This window comes from Equus asinus, chromosome 16, assembly GCF_041296235.1.
Source record: "Equus asinus isolate D_3611 breed Donkey chromosome 16, EquAss-T2T_v2, whole genome shotgun sequence".
In the NCBI taxonomy this organism is placed as follows: domain Eukaryota; kingdom Metazoa; phylum Chordata; class Mammalia; order Perissodactyla; family Equidae; genus Equus; species Equus asinus.
The window spans coordinates 6,304,828-6,315,193 of record NC_091805.1 but is presented as its reverse complement, the minus strand read 5'-3'; the positions used below and the strand labels follow the sequence as shown (position 1 = coordinate 6,315,193).

The following is a 10,366-nucleotide window of genomic DNA, read 5'->3' as shown; positions in this document are numbered from 1 at the left end:
TCTTCTCTGTGGCAGACAGGCCAGCTGCTAGCAATCACAGACACATCCATCAGCTTGCCAACGCCAGAAAGAGATTTCTACTCTGGCAGAAAAGTCTCAGAAAGATCTCTGATGGGCCCTGCTGAAGTCCCAGATCTATCCCCAACCCATAGCCATGGCCAGGAGGATTGGCCAGGCCTATATTGCAAATCTACCCTTGAGGCTGGGGTGAGGGGTGCTAACAAGAAAGAAGGTTGGCAGAAGGAAGAGGGAGGGGGGCAGGACAGACAGGAACAAGGAACAGCTGTCCGTATACACTATGCTCCCCTCAAATCCTGTCTAGCCCGCTGCGGCCTGGTTAACTGAGTCCAGCTGCGAAGAGTGACCCTTTTACTTTTCTACATAAAATCCTCAGAGCCCCCTGGCTGCTTGCACGACCAAGTCTGTGCTCCTTAGGAGAGCACACAAGGCCCTCTATGATCTGGTCTCTGTCTCCCTTTCCAGCCTGCCTCTCTCCACTCCCTTCCTTAACACTTAATCCTCTAGCAAACACCGCAGACTAAAAGAGTCCCTCGTGTGCCACGCCTTTCTCCCCTGACTAGCTCCTAACCGTGCTTCCAGACTCGGGTCAAGCATCTCCCTTCCTGGAAGCCTTCATCATCTTCACCACCACCACCCTCCACACACACACACGCACACAGAGCATGCCCAAACTTGCTATGACATCACACCGACTCAAAAACTATCTGTGTCCGTCTGTCAGCTTCCTAGGCTAGACTGCAGGTAGAAACTACGCCATAATCATCTTTCTATGGCAAGTTCTAGCATAGCACTTGTGCACAGTATGTGCTCAGCCTTTGATTTTGAGCAGAAACTGTTCTGATAAAGGAGTGATAAAGAACCAAATTAAGTTCATGGAAATGAAGAGAAGAAACTAGATTAGTGGAAATTAACATAATTTAATTGGATGGTGTCTCAATATTCGGTTCTGTTGGGCTATGTAGGTTACTGCTTTTTTTTTTTTAACTGAAATCACCCTCTAATTTGCAAACAGAATAATTACATAGCATACACACATCCATACATAGAAAACTACCTGCTCACAGGAGATGCGGTTCTCACTAGGTTGCGCACATTGAGCGTTTCCAGGAACTGAGTGAAGTGCTGTCTCTGCATTGTTCCCTTTTGTCCTCACAACCACCGAAGAACATAAGCCTTGTTTATTTTCCCATTTTATAGGAGAAATAACTGAGGCTGAGAGAGGTTACACTAACTTTCCCAAGTCCTGGCTAGGATCCAGGACCCAAGCGGAGGGCTCTAAAAGCCCACTGTCTCGCCTGCTACATTCTTACTCTTTATCTTTCCCCAGCTCTGTGGTTAACAGTTACACAAAGAAGCAAGATGCAATCAGAGGCTCTTCTCCAGGTGAGCCATTTCTTGCGAGTGACTGTTTTGAAGATTGTAGTACGATTACAACGTGGTGATGGGATCCGGAACCGTTGCTGCTTCTCTGCATCGTAAGCTTGCTCTCAGACACTGAGCTGTAGACAGACATTAGCATAAACACACGAGGATACAAGGAGTACTTTTCCCGTGAAGAAGCTCTACAACGAAAGAGAAAAAAAGTCTTAGAATTCTCTTCTGCTTTTTGTCTCCTTTGGTTTTCCTGAGGCTCTGTCCCACTTATTGGATAAGTAAAAGATTAGACCCAATTAGTTTCATCCTCCCCCAGGCTAACCTCTGTTGTCTGGTTGGCCTCAGAGATGGCTTTCTCTCAGAGACAGAGGACTGAGCCCACAGTAAAATTCAGGTTCTTCCCCTCTCCTGCTGGGTGACTCTGGAGGAGTCTCTTGACTTCTCTGACCCTCAGTTGCTTTAGCAAGGAAATCAGATGAATTGATATCCTCAAGAGCGTGTGACAACCCAGAAAGTGTGAATGGATGTAAGAGAAATAGGACTCTTCTCGCTTCCTGAGCTCCTACCTTGCGCCTGATGCTGAGGAGCAGTCTTTGTTCAACAACAGGTTGTTTGTATCATGCTGATCAGCCTCTTCCTTGTTTGTCCAAAGTGCCCAGCGCTGTGTCCGGCACGTGACAGGTCTGTTGGTCGGCCACTTCAAGGCAGCGCTGGGAGCCATTCTGTTGGTGGACTCGCCCACCTTTTGTGGTTCTTGTAACTTGTGCACTAGTCACCTTAGTGAACTAGTAAAGTCTAACTCCGTCTCCAGGGAGCAAATTGTTCCAGTTAAACCTCTTCCCTGGGAATTTCTTCGACCTCTGCGGAGCAGGGCATATGCCTTGGCTCCTGCAGGGCTGACATCAGGGAGACTGATAAGCGAGAGCTGCTCCTGCCCGCTCCCTCGCCTGCCCTGAGATTTGTATAGTGGTTCTGCTGAATTTCAACTGGAAGGACTCCAAGAGAGCATGTAGTGTTTCTCAAACTTCCCTGAAAATAAGAAATACCTGAAGTAGTTGTTAAGAAAATAAATTCTGAGCCTTATCCCAGCCCCACTTAATCTGAAGCTCCTGGAAAGGGGTCTTGAAGCTATATTTATAACAAATGCCCCCAGGTCTTTACTATAATCAGAACAATTTGAGAAATTCTGCTAGCACAAACTTATTTTACACAGGAAGAATCTGACCCCAGACTGAGAGATACTAGTTGTTGGGGGTGAAGGGTGGACCCCACATGCCTAAAAGGATTAAGACGGGAAGCCTAAGTGAGTCCAGCAGGCTTGAGTTTACAATAGGGAGGGGTGGGGTCTGTGGCAAACTGGAAATCCTTGTCTAAAAAGGAGGAGCCTCCTTGCAGCTTCAGCCAGTTGCTGCCGCACAAAATGTGGACCCATTGCTGCCACACACAGCAAATTTTCAAGAGATGGTAGAAATCAGGATTTGTCCAAGAAATTTCTCCATGTTTAAATGTTGACAACCGATTCAAAACAAATTTTTCTTGACCATGGTGTCAGCCAAATTTCTCTTGGCTCCCTATTTCCGGCCTCGCATTAGGGCTCTGTGAGCCATGGTTTCATCTCTTCCTTGCCTCCCTCATGGCAGTGATAACACCGTGCCTCTTCTCTCAGTTTTAAGTTATTATTTTAGTTTTGCAGATTAGCCCTGAGCTAACATTTGCTGCCAAGCCTCCTTTTTTTTTTTTTTTTTTTTTGCTGAGAAAGACTGGCCCTGAGTTAACATTCCGTGCCCATCTTCCTTTACTTTATATGTGGGATGCCTGCTACAGCATGGCTTGATGAGCGGTGTGTAGGTCCACACCCAGTATCCAAACTGGCGAATCCTGGGCCGCTGAAGCAGAGTGTGTGAACCTAACCCTACCCTAAGGGGCTGACCCCTTATGTTACCTTTAAATGGCTTCCTGTCACCTGGTGAAAACACCTGGCTTGCAAGGCCCCTCCCGGTCTGGTTCCCACCCCCTTTCCCACCTCCCCACCTGTCACTGGAGAATGTGGCTCTGAGAGCAGACTGCCTCCTTTTGTATCCTGGATTTGCCACTTACTAACAATACGACCAGGCCAATTCATCTGTGCATCAGTCTCCTCACCCTCAAAACGGTAATGGTAATAGTACCTCCTTCCATACGGTTGCTGGGAGGCTAAAGAGTTGCTACTGGATGTAGAGTGCTTCACACAGTGCTCCACGTGAAGTGAGCCCAATATACGCATTGTGGTCGTCTCTGGAAGCCGGCCCCAAACAAGCCTTGCATCCCTACCCTCTAGAGCTGCAGGTCCTGTCCAGGAACAAATGCCCTTCCAGTGTCGCACAGGTCTCTTCTCCTTCCGGTCCCAGGAGCACTTGGGTCTTGAATCAGGACTTGTCACCCAGTACTGCAGACGTCAGGCTCAGGCGTCTGCACCTCATGACGCACTTCCCTGTAGGCAGAGACCCTGTCTTTTCACTGCTGTAGCCCTGGGACCTCACACCATGCCAGGGACATGATGGGTTTGCAGTAAATGGTGTGAAAGGCACGAATGTGCTGATCTTGATTTCCTTATTTGATTCTAAGCTTCTTAAGGCCAAGTGCTCCTATAGGCACATTTGTGTATCCTCCGCAGGCCCTAGCAGAATTATACTCAGTATTCAATCAAGTCAGTCATTTGTGTGGCTTGCAGAATACAACGCCAGCTTCTGATCAAAGAGCATACAACCTTCTCCTCCACACCATTCCCATACGCCCTCCAGAGATCCCTACCCTTTGAGCTCACGAAGCAGTTCTCTGGGCCTGTCTTCCGGTACTGGATGCTTTTTGCTTTGATTACATCAATGTCCAACTCTCATTGTTCGCTAGACCGTGACCTCCCTGAGGCCAGAGCATGGGTAGGCTCCAAAATAACCAGCACAGTTCCTTGCCCACAGTAAGCGCTCACTAAATATTTCTTGGTGGTCTTCTCACAGTTTCTTATGTTTATTTAAGGATCGTTAGGAAGAAAAAAAAGATTCGACTCAATTTGAGGGACACTGGCCTCGTGTTAAATCATGCCAGTGAGAGTTTTGTTCATTTGAAGGAAAGACACCTCGTTGCTTGCAGCCTTTTACCGCACATCAAAGAATAAACTGTAATCTATATAGTCGAGAACTGAGGAAACAGTGATCTCCCTGGGGTTGCAGTACATGGTTTTCAGTGGGTTACAGTGATTTGACAGGGTTCCATGGAGTAGAGGAGACCGGCGGCCTTCACGAGCCCTTCAGGACAGAAGTCGCCCAGGCCTCGGGCCTCGGTGATTGCACAGAGGACGAGCCATGCTATTCAACACTGAGATGAAGTTGCCAGTGGAAAAAATAGGTATTTTCCATACACAACACACCTTCAGGAAATGAGGGGACTTTTTGCTCCTGTTCTAACAGTTCCACCTACTTGGGACAAGTAGGTTTAAAGCGACAGGTGAAGAAGGTTACCGTCAGTTAGCGGCAGAGGCCATCCAGGGGGTTGCACACTTGCTGACAATTAGCTCACTTTCACGACTGGATTTTCCAATGCCATGTTAATTTTGCAGATGTTCAATCAGAAAAGAATAACAACACTTAAAACTTAAAAGAAAAACCCAAACGACAGCATTGCATTAACTGTTGAGATTTTCCTGAAACAAAACAATCTGAAGAATATATACTGCCACTCCATGTCCCGAAGCACTATCAATTTCTAATAGAGATTCGAAACTCCTTTCTTAAGATACATATATGACGTATCTTATAAGCAACAGACAGGTTTCTCTGATGCCTTAAAACTTCCGCTTCTGCTACTGCCTGTAGCAGACACACTATACTGGGCACCTGTCATGCACCAGGTAGTTTGTAACTCATTATTTCTAAATCCCTCATTCAGTCAACACACATTAATCCAGCACCTACTGCTTGCTGGGAGTGTGCGAAGTCCTGGGCTATGATTATGCACCACACGTTAGTTCTTACCTTCAGGGAAGTTACAGTATTGTAGGAGAGGCGACAAGTCTGCAAGATGGATAATTGTATCTCCATTTTTCCGTAGAGGAGAACAGGCTGTGAAGGGACTAGCACAGGCTGCTCCCCACACTGCCCACAAGCTAAGCTGCTCCTCTGCACCCTGCCTTCCGGTTTAACGCACTCAGCTTTGCAGAAGGGTTTGTAACGAAGGAGTTGTAGAAAGGGATTGAAAATCCTTACTCTAGCGGGAAGCAAAAAATTCCACGGTTTAAAACTCACAGTTCTCAATCTTTTGGTAATGTAAAAACTAAATATTAAATACCAGTTACATTTTGCATGGGGCGCTGGCTTAAATCAAAGCTACAATGACCTAAACAAGGTCTAAAAACCCCACATTTCTAGCAGATGTGGAAAAACAGAAACTTAATTGCAAGGTGAAGGGCTCACGGCCCCCTTCATCCATAGACAGAAATGCAGCTTTTTGTTACTGCTAGTTGGTTGGTTTTTCTCTCCTCAGGTTTTCTACTTTTTCCTGATGGCGTGGAGTCATGACAAAGATGCATGTGGTTTGAGAAGCAGGCAAAGGAAAGTGCGATGCCCTGTAGCTGCGCCAGGCCCTGCCTCGGGACGCATTTTTGCTTTCTTTGGCTCCATCTGCATGAGATTGGTGCACTTAATTATCAAGTGACTGTTCCAACTAAAAGATAATTGTTCTGCTGAAGGGTTTCATTTCTTTTGCTCTTTTCTCCCATTTCTCCCATCTGATATAATTTAACCAGACCCCTCAGAAACACAGAAGTGTTCAGCTGGAAGGCACACAGGTCTAGAGTATGGGCGCCAGAAATCTTTGCCAGGCCACTTCCCTACTGTTCCCTAAATATGGTTCTGCAAGATGCACGGCCTTGGGCTGTCACAGTTGCTTCCAGCTTGGCCTTCTTACCCATGGCCTCCTATCCCAATAACCCCCAGTGCGAGCTTCCTAGACATTGATCACGTCACTCCCTGCATGAAGGTCTCTGCCCAGGTGACAGAAGGAAGCCCAAGGGCCTGGGGGTGACACAGGACATCCTGCAGTCTCAGCCTAACCCCACCTGCCTTTCTAGCCTTCTCTCCTTATCTTCCGGCACCAGAAGCGCAGTCACTCTTTGCTCTCTTAACAGGTTTTGGTCTCTCAGGCCTCCACACTTGTCACAAACTCACGCCCCCTGCTAGCAACATCCTTCTCCTCTCTCTGGCTGGGAAATGCCAATCATGCTTTCAGACCCAGATAAAACGCTCTCCCCCGTGAAAACGTCCCTGGTCTGGCAGGCACTTTGGGTTCCTTTTCCTGCTTCCCTTAGCATTTTGCATAAATCTTATAATAACACTAACATCAGTGAACTGTGATTATTTAGATTTTGCAAATTCAATCTCTAACCACTTCTTTTCCCAACTCCTCTTAAATCACCTTTGTTTTTCTGACTTTGGACAGAGTGTAGAGAGGGCATCAGTAAAACGCCCTGTTAAATAAAGAATACAAAAATAAAACTATGCCCCCATGTTCAGCCCAAATATTTCAAAGTGGAAAAAATATATATATACACATATATATCTATATAGACACACATACACTATATATGATTTCAGAAGGGTTTTAATTTTTCCATATAAAAACACTTGTTTAAAGTCCAAGTTAAAAGAAACAAAAGCACACATTAAGAAATGATGCAATTATTCCATACGTTTATTGTATTGTGTTTCAAAAAATTTATAGCATAAATAACCTTTCATGTCATAAAATAACTTAGTGCAATTTATAATAAAACTTTGAGAGTTTAACATCTCATCAAAATACAATAAAATATGGTTTTAAAATATGATTAACCCTTTCTGCTTTTCTTGTACTTGAGGGCATATAAACCAAAAATACCCAAACTACGGCCGCACATTTAAACTTTTAACAAAGCATATTTGGTTTATTTAAATGTAACTCAACCATCCTAAATTAATACATAGTTTGTTTTCCTTCCTGCGTGGTTCTTTGTCATTTTTGTTCCTTGTGTCTTGTATTTCTGTTTCAACACAGCTTCCTTCTCCATTTTCACCTCTTTCCTCTGCAAAGTCATCTATCTCCGGGCCCCCAGAACATGTAGTTGAACTCGCCCAGCCCCTTGACATCAGTTTCTGTAATCCTTGCATCAGTGTGGGGAGTAACTGCTTGAGTAACTACAAAGGTATTTCAAAACTTCAGTGCAACTGGGTTCAGTTATTTGCATTCAGATGCCATCACCGTTCAGGGAGGTTAATCACTGGCACCCACTGATCCATGTAGCGACTTTCCCGGCAAAAACAAATAAGTTGACTTAAGGCGGGATCCTTCCATTGGGATGAATGTGGATTCTGGGAACAAATGTAGAAAAATAAATTTACTATTAAAAAAAATCAGCATTTGCTAATAATTACATTACTTTTGAGCGGAACACACATGAACATTCTATACTTTGTGTGACATGGAGACCAGTTACGACCATAAAAAATAACATTTCTGCTAGGCAGGCGGGTTTCCTGCAAAATCATTACAGGTAATTCTCTCCTAAACCATAATGCTGCCAAGTCTGAAGCATGCAACCCACTGAGCCTTATACATATGTTTGCATGATACTATTTATTCAGTTTTGCATGAGAGTATCATTCACAGGTTTGTGCTACCAAACTTGTATTGAGACCTGAGCTAAATGACTGAGAAATACTTCCATGCTGTGCCTGCAACGAGAAGAGAGCTGCCCAGCAGTTACCTAGAATTGCCACCTGTTATCCTCCCCAAATGCAGAGTCGTATTTTGCAGGACCAGCAAAATAATTAGGCTGCCACTTAGTTAGATCAGCCAAAAAAGTAGTAAAACGTAAAAAAACCAAAAGGTATCACATTTACCTCTGAAAACATAAGCTATCTACCTACCAAAGGTTTTTAACTAGGAAAAATAGCTCCAGTGAAAAAAATGCAAGATTGCAAAGAAAAAATTTCCACTCTATCCTCTTAATGTATTTCTAGGGAATTAATAAGGGCTGTCTCCTTACACCGATTCTATTTTTAGCTCTGACTGGCAGAGAATGAAGCTGACTCCTTAATGAGGGTGAGCCAGGAATTTATTTGGCTTTATCTAATCTGCCCTGCTAAAGGAATTAGTCACGGGAGGTAGCGCAGCTGTAGGTAGGGAGTAGCTGGGCTGACAGTGCTGACTCACAAGGATCTCTTCCGCTGCTGGCAGCCTCGAACGTGCTTAGACAAGTTCTGTACCAGAGAAAATCCTGATGATGAAACTAGCCCATCTCGGCTGAAAGTCCAGCCACACGCTTTAATGGGGCAAAGGCAGCCACGCTCGTGACCCCCACCCGTGGCCGGTTTGCAGTCACGCGACTCTTAGGCCCCGCTCCCCTCCCTCCGGGCCTCCAGCCCCGCCGGCCGCGTGCCCTGGCGCTCACCGTCACCAGCACGCAGTGCAGGTCCGGGGGCTGCGCGGCGCCCTCGCTGGCCGCCGGGCTCGCGTCGGGCTCCAGGAGCAGGAGCTCGGCCAGCCGGCCCGGGTTGCTGACGCGCAGGATGTTGATGTCGTTCTCGCAGCAGAAGGCCTGGATCAGGGTGAAGTGGATCTGCAGGGCCACATCCCTGTCGTCGTCCTCGTCCGCCGCCAGCAGACACAGCACCACGTTATCAGGGTCGCTGTGGGCAGCAGGGGGGGTTGGCGGCAGGTGAGCGCCGGGGCCCGGGGGTCGCGCCCTGCCCGCTCGCTCCCCGGGGACAGGCAGCCGCCGCGCAGACGGAGAGCGGCGCTGCGGGGCGAGGGGCCACCTCCCGGGCTGGGGCGGGCAGGAGACCCCGGGGGACACGCGGGGGCCCCACTTACACATTGAGCAGCTTGGCCGCCTCGTACACCCCGACCGTGATGGTGCGCTGACTCAGGGCTTTGCTGAGCACTTCCTCGAGGGCATCCCCCACCTTATCCATCCTACACGCCAGCAAGAGCAAGAGGGTCCCGTCAGCCCGGGCGCCCTCGGGGCCGTCGCCGACCCCCGCGCCCCGCCCCGCCCCGCCCGCGACCTTCCCCCCGAGTGCGCACCCCCGCGCCCCTCACCTTTCTGCAAACTCGGGCTCCCAGGCCTGACCCGGCCCCCCCCCCCCACGACCCCACGCACGCCCACACGCCGGGATCCGGTGAGAAGCCCCGAGAGTGTCACCCGCCACCCTCCCGGAGGGCACTGCCAATCCCAGGCTGGGTGCAGACACAGGCTGCCCGCCGCAGCAGCCGCACCGCAGGGACAGTCCCTGCTGCCCTTTGCAAAGGCCCGAGAGGCTCGGCCGGGCTGGGGGGCATGCTCCTTCCGTCCGCGGGCGCCCCTGGGAGGGTCCCCGAGCGAGAAAGGCGGGAGGCACGCTCTGCAAACTTTTCCCCGCTCGCCCCGCGCAAACCTCCCGGCGCCCCGCTGCACTCCCCCAGCTCCCCCGCGGGACGCTCGGCCGACTCACCTTTCGGTCTTCTGCTCGCCAGCCGAGAATTCCTCCAGAGTCATATTGCAACTGCAGGTCCCGCCCCGAGAGAGAGCGGCTTGCGGGCTGCTCCTGCCACCGAGGGCGCGCGGGCGCCTGCTCTCTGCACTCCCGGCCCGGCCGCTCCAGCGCCCGCCGCCCCGCCGTCACCCGTCCGCCACCAGCCGCCGCTCCAACCCGGCTGTCGCCTCACAGCCACTGCGGGACAAAGGCCCCGCTCGCCGGAGTTATCCTGCCAAGGCCGGCCAACCACCGCCCGCCTCATTTGCATACGCGCAGCCATTGGACTATGCAAATCAGCCTGCGCCGACAATTTGACCCCAGCTCCTGGAAGTGGGCGGAGAGGAGCGGAAGGGGGAGGGGCCACGCGGGAGGCGAGCCTCGGAGCGGGGGCGGGGCGGGGCGGGGCTGGGGGCAGGGCTGGGGGGCAGGGCTGGGGGCGGGGCCCG

General features: G+C 49.5%; 1 protein-coding gene across 1 annotated transcript; it reads right to left on the bottom strand.

Annotated features, from left to right (window-relative positions):
• Positions 1–7,093: 7,093 nt before the first annotated feature.
• GADD45A (growth arrest and DNA damage inducible alpha) lies at positions 7,094–10,157 on the bottom strand. The gene is made up of 4 exons (XM_044749428.2): positions 9,897–10,157; positions 9,277–9,378; positions 8,855–9,092; positions 7,094–7,772 (listed from the first exon to the last, which is right to left on the bottom strand). Exons 1-4 carry the CDS (start codon positions 9,938–9,940, stop codon positions 7,659–7,661), a joined length of 498 nt encoding a protein of 165 aa, XP_044605363.1. The 5' UTR covers positions 9,941–10,157; the 3' UTR covers positions 7,094–7,658.
• Between the last annotated feature and the right edge of the window lie 209 nt (positions 10,158–10,366).

Coding starts and splice junctions, on each gene's coding strand:
- GADD45A (XM_044749428.2), bottom strand. CDS start 9,940: ATGACTCTGGAGGAATTCTCGGCTGGCGAGCAGAAGACCGAAAG. Junction 9,093..9,276: donor GCGGCCAAGCTGCTCAATGT/GTAAGTGGGGCC, acceptor TGCTGCCCACAG/CGACCCTGATAACGTGGTGC. Junction 7,773..8,854: donor TGCACTGCGTGCTGGTGACG/GTGAGCGCCAGG, acceptor ATTTGTTCCCAG/AATCCACATTCATCCCAATG.